Source organism: Apium graveolens, chromosome 11 (assembly GCF_009905375.1).
Source record: "Apium graveolens cultivar Ventura chromosome 11, ASM990537v1, whole genome shotgun sequence".
NCBI lineage: Eukaryota > Viridiplantae > Streptophyta > Magnoliopsida > Apiales > Apiaceae > Apium > Apium graveolens.
In genome coordinates, this window is record NC_133657.1 from 182091673 (window position 1) to 182107331 (window position 15659).

The following is a 15659-nucleotide window of genomic DNA, read 5'->3' on the forward strand; positions in this document are numbered from 1 at the left end:
GGCAAGTTTCAGCCACGGAGAAATTTTAATTTCAAGAGACAAAATGCAGGCGACGGAGGCCAGGGCAACCGTCCAGTAAATGTGAATCAGTCGAATCAGTTGAGATTAACTTTTCCAGATTGCCAGATATGTGGGAAGAAATATGGAGGAGTTTGTAATAAGTTGAATGTGGTTTGTTTCAAGTGCAATCAGAAAGGGCACTATTTGATGGAGTGCCGAAATCAGCCAGCAGGAGAGCCAGCAAACAAGGATCAGCCTATCCGGAATCCAGCAGTGAAGGTTCCCGCCATTGGATTTACGTGCTTTAAATGTGGGAAGCCAGGACATATAGCCAGGGATTCCAAGACACCAGCCCCAGTTAGTAATGCATTGAGGATTATGGGATCTACCCCAGCAGTGAATGAGACTCCAAGGGCTAGAGTTTTTGATATGTCTGTGAAGGACGTTATCCAGGATACTGATGTCGTGGCAGGTACGCTTAATGTGAATTCTTTATGTGCCAAAGTGTTAATAGATTCGAGAGCAACTCGCTCATTTGTTTTACAAGATTTTGTTAGTAAGTTAAATTATTCAGTTGAGTATCTAAATGAAATAATGACTGTGGAATTGGCAAATCAAGAACGTGTATCTATTAATCAAGTTTGTGGGAATTGTGAGATTGAGATTTCTGGTAGTAAGTTTTGTGTAGATTTGATACCATTTAAGTTAGGAGGATTTGACGTTATCTTAGGAATGGATTGGTTATCTAAGAACGATGCCCAGATAGATTGTCGAAATAAGAAGGTAATGGTGAAGACACCAGACAAAAAGATAGTAACGTTCAAGGGCCAGAAGCAAGCAAAGAAGTTCTTAACAATGATTCAAGCCAAGAAGTTACTACGACAAGGATGCGAGCATTTCGTTGCATATGTGATTGATAAAAGCCAGGAGCCAGCAAAACTTGAAAATATCCCAGTAGTTAATGAATTTCCAGACGTGTTTCCCGATGAGTTACCAGGACTTCCTCTAGATAGAGAAATTAAATTTGCGATTGACTTAGCACCTGGAACAAAACCAGTATCCAAGGCCCCGTATAGAATGGCGCCCGTTGAGATGAAGGAACTAGCAAAATAATTGCAAGAGTTGCTAGAGAAAGGAGTAATCAGAGCTAGTATATCCCCGTGGGGTGCACCGATATTATTTGTCAAGAAGAAGGATGGAAGCATGAGACTGTGCATCGACTATCGGGAGCTCAACAAGCTTACAATCAAGAAAAAGTATCCGTTACCCAGAATTGATGATTTGTTTGACCAATTGAAAGGAGCCAAGTACTTCTCCAAGATTGATTTAAGAACGGGATATCATCAACTAAAGATTAAGCCAGAAGATATACCAAAGACAGCTTTCAGGACGAGGTATGGACATTATGAGTTTTTAGTAATGTCTTTTGGATTGACAAATGCCCCGACATCGTTTGTGGACCTGATGAATGGAATTTTCAAGGAATACTTGGATAAGTTCGTTATTGTGTTTATAGACGATATTTTGATATATTCGTAGACGGAAGAGGATAATGCAGAACATTTAAGAATAGCTTTGGAGATTTTAAGGAAAAAGAAGTTATATGCTAAATTCTCGAAGTGTGAATTTTGGCTACAGGAAGTTCAGTTCTTAGGACACATAGTCAGTAATGAAGGGATCAAAGTGGACCCAACCAAGATTGAAGCAATTACAAATTGGGAAAGACCGAGAACACCAACAGATGTAAGAAGTTTCTTGGGATTAGCGGGATATTATCGTCGATTCGTTCAAAATTTCTCAAGGATTTCAACACCATTGACAAAGCTTACACGGAAGAATGAAAAGTTTATATGAAACGATAAATGCGAAGAAAGTTTTCAGGAATTGAAGCAAAGATTAATCACGACACCTGTTTTGTCACTTCCTGACGATCAAGGAAATTTCGTAATCTATAGCGATGCTTCTCATAAAGGACTCGGATGCGTTCTGATGCAGCACGATAAGGTGATTGCGTATGCGTCAAGGCAACTGAAACCACACGAACAGAAATATCCTACTCATGATTTGGAGCTAGCAGCCATAGTTTTCACTTTGAAAATTTGGAGACATTATCTATATGGAGATAAGTACGAGATTTACACGGATCATAAAAGCTTGAAGTACATATTCATACAAAAGGAGCTTAATATGAGATAGAGGAGATGGTTAGAATTGATCAAGGATTACGACTACACAATTAATTATCATCCCGGTAAAGCCAACGTCATAACAGACGCGTTAAGTCGGAAGAAAAAGTTAAATGTGTTATCAGTACCCGAAGAAATATATAAGGAATTTCAGAAACTGGAATTGGAGATTAGAGTTTGCAAGCCTGATGAAGTAAAAATGTATAGTATGACTTTCCAACCGGAGTTTTTAGAGAAGATAAAGAAGTGTCAAGAAGAAGTAATAGATCAGGACATAAATCGTTTGGTAGGTGAAGAATTGTGCACGCAAAAGGACTATCAAGGTATTCTTAGGTTTTCTTCTAGAATTTGAATTCCACCAGTAACGGAGTTGAAGAATGAAATTTTACAAGAAGCTCATAATTCAAGGTATTCAATCCATCCAGGGAGTACCAAGATGTACAGAGATTTAAAAGAAAATTATTGGTGGCCAGATATGAAGAGGGAAATTGCGGAATGGGTTAGCAGATGTTATACATGTCAGAAAGTTAAAGAAGAGCATCAGAGACCAAGTGGATTGCTACTGCCATTGGAGATTCTAGAGTGGAAGTGGGAGCATGTTGCCATGGATTTCATAGTTGTATTACCAAGGACAAAAGCTAATAATGATGCCATCTGGGTTATAGTGGATAGACTTACCAAGTCAGCTCATTTTCTGCCTATAAATGAAAGATTTTCACTTGACAAGTTGGTCCATATGTACCTGAAGGAAATTGTAGTTCGTCATGGAGTTCCTGTGTCCATCGTATATGATCGAGATCCAAGATTTAATTCAAGATTTTGGAAAACTTTTCAAGAATGTTTGGGAACGAGGCTGAATATGAGTACAGCTTACCATCCACAAACGGACGGCCAAAGTGAAAGAACGATCCAGACAATCGAAGACATGTTACGTGTTTGTGCTATTGATTTCAAAGGAAGTTGGGACGAGCATTTACCCCTCATAGAATTTACTTACAACAACAGTTATCACGCCAGTATTAGGATGCCACCCTATGAAGCTCTTTATAGGATCAATACCGAAGTACAACAATCTTCATAATTACTTGACAAACCAAAAAAATATTTCCACCCTAATTATACACACATCACACGTCCGTAAATGAAAATTTGTAAAACAAAAAAAATTCCCATACGAAATAACATGTAGAAATATAGTTGATATAAATTCCCTATATGAAAAATCAATTAAACAAATTTATGTTTTAAGTTTAGGTCACTGACTTCAAACTTAAGGGAATCAGAACAAATATTAAATCTTCTACAAAGCCAAGATGGAGGGAAGGGTGAGCATACATATCACTACTCCATCCATTTTTTCTTAATTCCTTCCTAACCAAACTAGAATAATGGTTCAGAAGAGGTGTTTAAAACAACCATAATGTTAGTTGCTGGGCTTGGCACCAGCAAATGACGCCGTAGCTCCTCTGGTTGTCTTCACATAATTGGTATATTCACTATAATGCATGGTGAATAATGTGCTCTGATAACGAGTAAGTCGGATTTGCGTCCTAATTGATTCTGTAATTGGGCCATTGTAACCTGATTTCCTGATTAGCGAGTCAATTGCTTCTAGTGTTGTCCAACCTGAAGTTAAATATAATAAACAATGGGAAGTTAATTTCTTCAAAGATATTTCAACAACTTAACCACGCTCGCACTACAAAATAAACAAAATAGCATGTCGAAAATTGTAATTCCATGGTCAACTATATTTCCCTATTTACAGAAAGGTTACTACTACAATTAATTATATATTCCAAATAATTTATATTTTGACATACGCACTGTTCCACCAATTAAGGAATTCGGTGATGCATGGCATGGAGTTTCTCCTGTAGGCATATAATAAACTAAATGAAACGGCATTAAGAAAAACAACATTGTTTCAGAACATGTGTCGATGTACAACAATATATGAAAAAATAAATGACAGTAACAGTAGGATTCACATAATTAGCCAAAGCACTGAGCAAAAACAGTAAGCTGCTATATTGTGACATATATGATTGTGTACTCAGGTTTGATCAGCTGAATCCTTGTGCTTTCTCTAGGCTCAATAATAGCCGCAGTTTTATCATGTAGATCTATTTATTCTTTAGCCATTAGACCTTAACCACAAACCATACCAATCCGGATCACTTGTTTAGGAAAGGCCGAAAGTTGGTAACCAGTAATTAAATTTGTCAATAGCGGGGAATGGTTTTCAAATCTCTGCTATTTGATAATAAAAGAACTGTCCATAAAAATCAACAGCATTTATTAGAGAAACAAATGGTTGATAAATGTCGGAAACTACAAGACTAGATGTAGTAATCATACAAATGGAGGGCTTCATGACAATAGCTGAAGGAAGAGCTTCATCACTGTATCAAAATGTGGTAATCCAGGTTGGAATGAATTAATCGAGAGATATCACAACCGAGAGAACCTCAAAGTAGGTTTTATCAGGAATCCAAAAACACACAATCATGAGTGGAGATAGTATTGCGGGGATAATGAGGTTTTTGGCAAGAGGAAGGGGTCTGATTTGAACACAGAATGCAGATGGGAGTTTAAAGCTCCTCACATTGAGTTTTTTAGTAAATTTTAGAATGAAGGGATCTCATGGAATTCTCGAGAGGTTTCAAAGTTCACTATGCATTTTTACGATGTACCTGATGAAAGAAAAGCAGACATAGCTTCCTTGTATCTGAATAGACTGTTAAAAGTCCTGGTATTAATCCTTCACGATTAGTAAAAAGTTATTCCTGGAAATAATTCGATAGATCTTTGTATCTAGATTCAGTAATTTGGAGAAAGAATAAGTCACACAAATTTTATGCAGCTCCAACAGATTTTGAGTGGTGAAGTTCATATCTGATATTTAATTATTCAAAAATCCGAAAAGAAGGAACTTGTCATCGTAGGCAGAAATTTTGTGTTAAAGAGAGAGTGACCTTGAATGTAGCTCATTATGATTCATTATACAATATTTGTACTCTATAGACTGTAGCACAAAACAGATGGGCACTTCTAAACATTTTACATGGTTGAGGAAAATAGGCTTGAACACTCATTAGCATAACTCTCAAAACAGTAGGATTCATAAACAAACAGCAAGTACTTGTGCAATGTGATTTGCATGTGATGAGCCTGCTGACTCAATATTGTATGTGAATTACACCTTGCATATTTGTATGATTGATCTAGTCTAGCTCTTAACAGACATTAGAGGAAGGACAAGGAAACTTAAATGCTTATGAAGCTAATAATGCTAAGTGGTTAAGGATAACTACGAAGAGGGAAAGTTTGAGACACAAGAACAAACTGAGATGCACAATTAAAGCTGATAATTAAATACTAATTGAGTAGAAATTGGCAGGGTGTTGCAACCTATCTGTGAAAATGATCTGGAAAGAGGAAAACAATAAGATTTTACAACTGAGATGCATCGATTATAAATATTTAAATTCACTAATCTAGCAATTACAAGAGTTCATATGATCTGTCTTTAGGAAAGTGATATAAGAGTATCATATCCTATACACCACAACATGAGTAAATGAGATGTGAAACTGTAGTAAAACATAATCTATTAATTTCTCTCTCAGAACAGTATTGCTTGCATACATTTCATGTTTACAAAAATTTACATACTAAATTAGTATATTGCCATATTAATCATCTTAAACCTTAACTTCAAAAAAGTTTTTTAATCTAAATAGTGAAATATGCAAACCGATGTACGTTCCATAGCATCAGACTTTGATTTTTAAAGCATAACAAGCCAAACTTCTCGGAAGAAACAACCCTTCATTAATTTCTAGGCTTCTAGTATTATACAAAAATACTCTGCATTATAATTATGAGTAATTTAATATCACCTTCATGAGCAGCCACCTCAGGCAGGTACGTAGCACTTCTCCTCGTCTTATAGTCAGGATCAGTAAATTCAATAATTATACCATGCTTCCCCACCTGCAAGATCATATCATAGAAGAACTAAGTTCAGACGGATTCAAATACATGGCAACCATCATGTGACTTCTCGTTATTCTTCTAGCATGGCAAACTCGGGAAAATCTAGAAAGCTACACAAGTATACTTTAAGAGACATAGATCACGTTAGGTATATGTGAAATTCCACATTCCAGAGTACATTTAGCATATTTTGGGGAAAATGTATGGATAATCATTTTTTGCTTTTCTAAATTTAGGCATAATAACCATGTTATACCTAATTACCTATGTATCCAGTGTGACTCTAAAGTAGAATTCCATTCTAACTCATAAACGTAGATTATTTATTAACTCATATACTTGACATCTCAAGGATGGGAATGGTTAAGTGATAAAAATTTCATCAGAATGAGTTAGTGAATACTAAACATACTGCAACCCCGAGGGTACCAAAGACCATTTTAGGTGCAAACATAAAAAAGAATAATACAAAAGAGTTGAGGAACAAACCTCCCAATCAAGATGATCGACACCAGGTTCATAATTAGTAAGAAGGGAAACTGTACATTCCAAACTAGGCAACTCTTTCAGCTGTATAGGAGGGAACCTACGATCCCTTAGAGCACTGAAAATTTATATTACATGTTCAATTGTATTAGCTGTTGCTGCTGCTACAAAACAATACAAGAATATCCCTTTAAAAATTAAGCTTTAATGTCAAAGTACAGAATGAATGAGAAATAGTTGTGTACACCAACATGGAGCTTGAATGACAAATTTAAGGGGAACCATATAGATACTTTTTTTTCTTGGGAGTAACATACATATATTTATTTATGTATATATAATTTTAAAACTAGTATATTTTTTTCTTTTTTGAGGGACCAATGACCGTTGGGGCCCTGCATGATATAGTGAAGCTCCGCCAGTAGTGCATAATGTAATACTAATTTGGTCTAACAGCAAAATTCTTGGACCAAAATTTACCATTTACATTCTCCAATTGCATTACACAATAACAAATATAAGTTAAAAGTCAAGTCTTGGCGTCTTGCCGATCATCTCATATGTTTTTTAAACGTGACATGAAGTATACCTTACCAAGTAACTTAAAAAGCTTATATCAAAGAGAACTCATAAAAAGGTATCAACTAGATTTTATATGTATCACAAGGAAATAAAAAAAAAACAACTTTAAATTAAGTTCAAAACTTTATACATAAAAAGGGATTAAATTTAACTACCCTTCTTATAATTCTTACCGAAATGCTCACAGTGACCCAATTACCAAAGCAGAAAAGGAGCGTGAAAGCATGTGAATTGAGAATCAATACCTTGAGAGTCTATCCTCCTTAGTTACCCAGACTCTTCATTTTGCTTCGAGTACCCGTGTCGAGTGTTTCAGTTACATTAATATTATTGTCTGATTAAAGATATCTTATTTAAATAAGTGATGGATGGTGATTTCTATCTCCTCAAAGCTTTTTAAAATCTCATTATTTTTAGGTCGATAAGCATCAAGCCTTACTTTCACAAAAATTAAAAAATTTCCTAAATTATAAAAATCAATATAAGCTTAACGATAGAAAATAGTGATAAGTAGATAGAAATTATATGTTAAACAATAAGAAAAGGATATTAAGCAACAGGAGAAAGAAATCTCATTTGTTGTGTTTAGTTGGGGTTAATGGAACATTATGGAATGAGTAAAACCATATCGAAACAGTAGTAGTTAGTAGGGGAGACTTGAAAAAAATGATCCTGTAAAAAATTTCTACGATAAGATCCGGGTAGAAAATGGGTATAATAGAGAATGGATCATTCCTTATCCATTTTGGAGGTTTGAGATCTTTTTGTGGTTCTTAGGAGTGGAATGGAGGAAGGAATTAAAATATTTAACTATTAGCCAGTTCAAATTTAATTCCATTCCCTCCATGTTCATTCATCCTAACCAAACGCAACATCTGTTCTCGTGGATTTCTGTTGGGGCTTGGCAGCAGAGTTTCACGTGCGTTATCACTTGTTCCTCAATTTCTAGTTTTAGCCCTCAGTTTCATGGGTCAGGCACAACTTATACGATAAAAGCTGCTAAAATCACGAAACCAAGTAAGCATTTAGTTATTTTTTTTTCTTTTTCCAATAGGATAATATGATAGATACCCAGCTCCCTACAACTTATTACTTGGTCAATTATCTAACTTTTTCTTCTACTATGAAGGAAGAAATGATCTTTATCTTTATACGAGAAGCAGCAAGTACAAAACAATTAAATTTTGTGACTAGTACTACACAATATTGAGGCAAATATTAAAAAAGTTGAAATACATATACAAGGTAAATGATGGTTGTCATGATAATTAAGATTTTCTTTTGAAAAAATGATTAACATACGAGTTAGTGTTCCCGTCATTTGGATATGGGTGGGGGAGAGGGAGTTGCATACAACTACCGCTAAATGCTTTCCTATTCCTCACCATAAAGATATACAGAATACTTTAATGACCAAGCATACGGAAAATTCTAGTCTACTTGAAGTACTTTACTTCCAACATACCTTGTCAAAGCATAATCCTTAAATCCATCAATTATATACCTAGCTTCCAGTGTTCCGATACAACCACGTAACCGTGGCTCCCCGCCATTCACAATCTTCTTCCACGTGACAAACAACGGACTGAACCAGAATTTAACATAAGCAAAATTAGAAAAACCGAATTTTGCTTTGCTTTCTTATATTTATTTTCGATGTGTCATAAAATTCATGTGTAGTAGATATGGATGGAGTATATAAATAATTTCAATATTTAAAAAAATTGTGTATCAAAGACTTGTCATCTAAAAAGTCGGGAGAGTTTCAAGAAACAAATTAAAGCTCGAGTCATAAGTTGGTTGTCATAAGCATCGTGGATTCATTATGTTCTTATGTTGTGAGGTCCCTAAGCCACACAAATTTTTGCAGAAAAATCCACAAAAGGAGCATTGCAATTCAGATGTACTGCAAAATTAAAAATACTGATACTTGGAAGTTACAGACTGAAGTACTGAACAAGAAGAGATCTTGCCAAATTTATATCAACTCCTCAAAACAAAAAGAAAGAAAGAAAGAAAGAACAATTTCAGTGTGAAAAATACATAACATTATGCAATGAGTAAAATAAATACAGATAAGCCGTTTGACTCGTTGACTTACAGCCGACGTCGTTTTAGACCAAAAGGGTAGTTAAGTCTTTTAACAAGGAAAAAAGAGGGTTAAGAAGATAAGGGAGAAGGGGATCGTGTTTTTTATGTTTTGTTATGTTTAGAAAACCCTAGAGAGGGAATTGGAAGTTTCTCGGCTACTCGAAAGCTCGAGCATGGAACCACCAACGGAAACCCGGCAAGGCAATAAGATAGAACAGATTGAAGCTTCAGTGACTGATTTACGTCGTACCATGGCCGACGAAGTGGCGTTGACCAAATCTCAAGCACCCTTGACCAATTGACCCAAAAACTCCAACTGCGGGTTGACAGAGCCCGTGACTCAAACGAAACCCTAATTGGAGAAATTCAAAGGAAGCAAAAGGCGTTTCAGTCGAAAATGTTGTCTACGGTATCATCTATAAGGGTTAATACTATGTCGATGTTTGGTGGTAATGGCCACCGAGATACAAGTGAAGGGGCGGGGTCAGGTGGTCGTACACCCCCTTTTGGTAGTGGAGCTAGCGGGGGGCAAGGAGGAAAGGGGGATCGAGATAGGAAAAAGGTTGATGAGGAGTTTGGAAGAGGTGGGAATGAAAATCAGCGGAGTAATTGGAAGTATCGGAAACTCGACTTAACACAGTTTGATGGTACGAACCCCGATGGGTGGATTCTGAGAGCGGAGAGGTATTTTATGTTCTATCAGCTAACTGATGAGGAGAAATTGGAGGCTGCAGTAGTGGGGTTTGAAGGGGATGCCTTGGTGTGGTATCAATGGGAGCACCGTAGGCGGCCCATTCGAAGTTGGGAGGATATGCGGGCCTTAATTTTACATCAGTTCAGGCCCTCACACTCTGGGACACTGTGTGAGCAATGGTTAGCGGTGAAGCAAACGGGATCAGTGGCGGAGTTTCGGAGGAAATTTATTGAGATGGCGGCTCCATTAGAACATATCCCTGAGACTATGTTGTTGGCTCATTTCGTGAATAGTCTCAAATATGAATTAAGGCGGGGGTAAGGATGTTGGGGCTATATACACTCGAGCAAGCTATGGAGTTAGCTCTTAAAGTGGAGGAAAAAAATAGAGTCAAGGGGTCAAGTGCGGGAGTATGCAAGGCATCATCATTCACATCCCACAGGCCCGCGTCTCTCGTCCAATTTACAGGAGGATTAAAAGGTAACAACACTTATTATTCATCATCAATTTTGAAAGGTACAGGGTGGGGATCAAAGTCGGAGTCAGGATCAACATCCCGAGTGCGTGGTCTCAAAGCGGATTCAGTCAAGCCACACAGGAGAGTCCTAAATCAACCAATTATGGCATTCCCATGGCAAAACCCTTGGGGGAAATCAAGAGGCTATCTCCGAAGGAGTTGCAGTACAAGCGAGAACGGGGTTTGTATTTTCGTTGTGACGAGAAGTGGATGGCAGGTCACCGTTGTAAGGTAAAGGAGTTGAGTGTGCTCTTGACTCAAGATGACGAGGAGGAGTTGGAGTTGGAATCTGGGGATGAAGGGGCTGTCATTGAAAAAGGAGAGGAGCAAACAGTCATACCCGAGGTGTCGCTAAATTCAGTGGTGGGTTTGTCTTCTCCAAAGACCTTGCGACTAAAGGGCCTCATTGACGGCAAGGAGGTAATAGTTATGATTGATCCCGGGGCAACCCACAATTTTATTTCGTTGTCGTTAATTGAAAAATTTAAATTGAAAATGGTGGCCACCAAGGAGTTTGGAGTGTCACTGGGAAATGGTGAGTCGATAAAGCGGTCAGGAAAATGCAAGGGAGTGCGGGTACAATTTGAAGAAGTGGAGATAATTGAGGATTTCCTACCGTTTAATCTAGGAAATTCTGATATATTATTGGGAGTACAGTGGTTAGAGAAACTAGGAGCGGTCACTACCAATTGGAGGTCCCAGCGGATGAGTTTCAAGGTGGGTAAGAAAACAGTGGTGTTGCAGGGAGATCCAAGACTCACTAATTCGCGTGTGTCGCTCAAAACCATGATTAAGACGGTTCGAAAGGAGGGAAATGGGTTGCTGTTGGAGCTCAAACAGTTAGAAGCAGAGGAGGGTAAAGAAGAAAAGCAATGGCAACAGGGGATTCCGGCTTATTTGCAACCTGTGTTGGAAAAGTATGAGCTGGTTTTCAAAAATCCAGAGACGTTACCCCCTTTTCGAGGACATGAGCATCAAATTGTGTTAAAAGAGGGGAGCAATCCTGTTAACGTGCGGCCTTTTCGGTATCCGCAAATACAGAAGGATGAGATAGAAAGGCTCGTACGGGAGATGCTGGCTGCCGGTGTGATTCAGCCGTCGACCAGCCCCTACTCCAGTACGGTGTTATTAGTAAAGAAAAAGGACGGTACATGGAGGTTTTGCGTCGACTACAGGGCATTGAACAAAGAAACAGTGCCTGACCGATTCCCCATTCCAGTCATAGATGAACTTTTGGACGAATTACATGGTTTGAGATTTTTCAGCAAGTTGGACCTCAAGGCGGGGTATCATCAAATTCGAGTCAAAAGCGAAGATGTGGCCAAGACGGCTTTTAGAATGCTTGAGGGGCGCTACGAATTTGTAGTAATGCCTTTCGGGTTGTCCAATGCACCCTCTACGTTCCAATCTCTCATGAATGCCACTTTTAAGCCGTTCCTACGAAAATTCGTATTAGTCTTTTTTGACGATATACTAGTGTATAGTGGGACTAAAGAGGATCATGTGGTTCACCTGGCCACAGTTTTGGAAACACTGCAAAACCACAGTCTTGTGGTCAATAGGAAGAAATGTGAGTTTGGTAGTGAGAGTTGAGTATCTCGGGCATATAGTTTCAGCAGAAGGGGTTGCTGCTGACCAAGGGAAGATTCAGGCCATGATTGATTGGAAGGAGCCCCAAAACTTGAAGGAACTACGGGGGTTCTTGGGTCTCACAGGATACTACCGAAAATTTGTGGCCAATTATGCCCAAATCGCCCACCCTCTTACAAATCAACTGAAAAAAGACCAGTTCGGTTGGAGCCCCGAGGCTACACAGGCTTTCGAGACATTAAAGCAAGCTATGGCGACATCTCCTGTGTTGGCCATGCCGAATTTCAAACTACCCTTCATTATCGAGACTGACGCTTCCGGCTTTGGGGTGGGCGCGGTGCTAATGCAAGACAAATGGCCAGTGGCATTTTACAGCAAATTGTTAGGCCCAAGGTCGAGAAATAAAGCCATCTATGAAAAAGAGCTAATAGCAATCTGCTTGGCCGTGTTAAAATGGAAATGTTATCTTCTGGGCCGTCATTTTTTAATCTACACAGACCAACAGAGCTTGAAATACATTATGGAGCAAAGGGAAGTCGGAGCGAATTATCAATAATGGGTCAGTAAGCTGCTGGCATTCGACTTTGAGATTAAATATAAACCAGGTTCTGCAAACAAGGTGGCGGATGCATTGTCACGGAAGGAGGAAGATGAGTTCATATTGGCAGCTCTGGTCTCGACGAGTCAGATTGATTGGGGGGGACTGTTTCAAGAAATAGATAAGGATGAGTTCATCTCCAGACTCAAAAGGGACGTGATTAAAAAGGGGGGCGACTATCCGGGGTTTGAGGTTGTAGCTGGGCGGCTGTTCTACAAACAACGATTAGTCATTCCCAAGGGATCTGTTTTCATCCTGATAATTCTTAGTGAGTGTCATTCTTCCGTGGTTGAGGGTCATTCTGGGCAGTTAAATTCATATCTGAGAATCACTTCAGACTGGTTTTGGCAAGGGATGCGCAAAGACGTGCAAAAGTATGTCCGAGAGTGTGCCGTGTGTCAGCAGAACAAAGCCTCCAACCAGCAACCAGCCGGACTCCTTCAACCACTACCGGTTCCCACGCAAGTTTGGGACCACATTACGATGGACTTTATCGAGAGGTTACCTAAGTCGAAGGGGTTTGATACAATCTTGATTGTCGTTGATCGACTGTCGAAGTACAGTCACTTCCTTAAGCTCAAGCATCCATTTTCTGCCCTGACCGTAGCAAGGGAGTTTTTCACAGAGGTGGTGAGGCTGCACGGTTTTCCTGTGTCCATAGTGTCCGACAGAGACAGGGTTTTTATGAGTCTGTTCTGGAAGGAGTTGTTTAAGCTGCAGGGCACCAATCTGAAACGAAGCTCAGCCTATCATCCGCAAACGGATGGTCAATCCAAAGTAGTCAACAAGTGTCTTGAAACCTATCTGCGTTGTTTCGCTTCAGGGCATCCTCACACCTGGGCTCAGTGGATTACATGGGCTGAATATTGGTATAACACGTCTCCACACTTATCCCTGGGCATGACACCATTTCAGATATTATATGGAAGGAAACCCCCACACTTGGTACGCCTGGGCACAGGATACATCCTATTGACAGTTTAGAGGAAGAGCTAAAGGCACGAGAAGCCATTTTGGATGAACTTAGGTTACATTTGCTACGGGCTCAGCACATCATGAAAGACACAGCCGATAAAAAACGGAGAAATGCAACATTTCAAGTGGGGGACAGCGTATACCTGAAATTGCAGCCATATCGACAGAAGTCAATTGCTCGTAGGCCGTTTGAGAAATTATCACCCCGTTTTTATGGTCCATTCACAATTTTAGAACGTATGGGGGAAGTGGCGTATAAACTGGAGTTTCCAAGTTCGAGTAAGATTCACCCCGTCCATATATCTCAATTAAAAAAAGCCATCGGTAACAGCTCCCAGGCTCTTCCACTTCCACCTCAGATCAGTGCAGAAGGTGAAATGTCCATGGAACCAGAAAAAGTACTAGCTGTCCGTAATATAAAGCAAGGAGATGCGTTACATGTGGAGGTCCTGATCAAATGGGCCGGGTTGCAGGAGTTTGAAGCAACCTGGGAGCAAGCTGACATAATTGCAGAGCAATTTCCTATGTTCCACCTTGAGGACAAGGTGGCAGTTGTGGCGGGGGTATTGCAATGAGTAAAATAAATATAGAGAAGCCGTTTGACTCGTTGACTTACAGCCGACGTCGTTTTAGACTAAAAGGGTTGTTAAGTCTTTTAACAAGGAAAAAAGAGGGTTAAGAAGAAAAGGGAGAAGGGGATCGTGTTTTTTATGTTTTATTATGTTTAGAAAACCCTAGAGAGCGAATTGGGAGTTTCTCGGCTACTCGAAAGCTCGAGGCTGTAATTGAATCAGTAATCTTGTGAGGTCTTTCTATATAAACTATTTGTTCTCATATTCAGTTCAGTTTTATCTTCATGTTTGAGTATAAGTGCGTTGTTGAGAAATAATCAAATCGGTCCATTCCACATTATAGCCTTGATATTTCAAACATATGATTTTTTTTAAAGAACATAATTGCAGCCAACATCTCGGAAGGTAGTGAATCATACATAACATTAAATACAAATTGGTATACACTTACAAGTTCGTTATTCTACTATCTTTGAGATATGATTTGATGTATTCTTTTAAATTAAAAAATTAAAACGAAAACATAAATTAAAAAATTTAATGTATAAAGACATCAATTTCGATCATCACTACTAAAGCCAAACTCATCAAAATCAACAAGAAACTATAACTTCTCATAAAATACTCAATTCAAACCAATCAAAACTACAATCAGAAAAGCAATACATTGGCCAAATTAACAATATCAACACAATAATTTAAAAAACCCACAACCCATTAACTAAAAATCGAATCTTTATTCTAAACAAGAATGCATGATATGAATACACACACAACAAACACAAGAAATTAATGGGTAAAAAGAGGGATAGAAAGATATACAATTGACCATCATCAAAAGCAGGGGGAGGAACAGAATGATTATTGTAGTGAGCAAGCAGAGTATCAAAGCAATACACAGCCATTTCTTGATTTGCAGTCACCATTTCCCCCCCCCCTTTTTCAAGAACCAATACACAAACACCAAAAGCTTGATTTTTTAAAAATGGGTCTGTGTATATAGACACAGACACGAAGTGGGGGTTGAATATAAATCGGATTGTGCGATGAAAAGTGAGATAAAAGTAGTATTCTCTTCGAGTGGGGTTACTTGTGTTAACAGATTCCTCTGTTTCTTTACACTTTTACCCCACGTTGCCCCACCCACTTATTTTGATACAAATGATCAAAGAGTAATGATAGAAGCACAAAAGAAAGTTATAAAAAATGGTTACAAAATGACATGACATGGGATTGTTCCTATTAATGTAACTGCAGGGGTACATTTATATTTAGTCAATCAACATGTAATATGTGTCCTTTGTAACTATTTTAGTAACTCATTTTGTACCTCTAGCATTTTCCATCATTAAACGCAACTCCAAAG

At 38.5% G+C, this 15659-nt stretch overlaps 1 protein-coding gene across 1 annotated transcript; it reads right to left on the reverse strand.

The window, feature by feature from the left end:
• Positions 1-3370: 3370 nt before the first annotated feature.
• LOC141695071 (uncharacterized protein At2g38710) lies at positions 3371-15413 on the reverse strand. Its single transcript, XM_074499308.1, has 5 exons — positions 15116-15413; positions 8722-8841; positions 6678-6792; positions 6092-6185; positions 3371-3812 (listed from the first exon to the last, which is right to left on the reverse strand). The coding sequence occupies exons 1-5, from the start codon at positions 15217-15219 to the stop codon at positions 3610-3612; spliced, it is 636 nt and encodes a 211-aa protein (XP_074355409.1). The 5' UTR covers positions 15220-15413; the 3' UTR covers positions 3371-3609.
• Positions 15414-15659: the final 246 nt, after the last annotated feature.

Bases quoted from the DNA above. Each gene is read 5' to 3' on its own strand.
- LOC141695071 (XM_074499308.1), bottom strand. From the start codon at position 15,219: ATGGTGACTGCAAATCAAGAAATGGCTGTGTATTGCTTTGATACTCTG. The intron at 8,842-15,115 runs GTATATCTTTCT...ATTCTGGTTCAG, and splicing joins GCTTTTGATGATGGTCAATT to TCCGTTGTTTGTCACGTGGA. The intron at 6,793-8,721 runs GTATGTTGGAAG...ATAAATTTTCAG, and splicing joins AAGGATTATGCTTTGACAAG to TGCTCTAAGGGATCGTAGGT.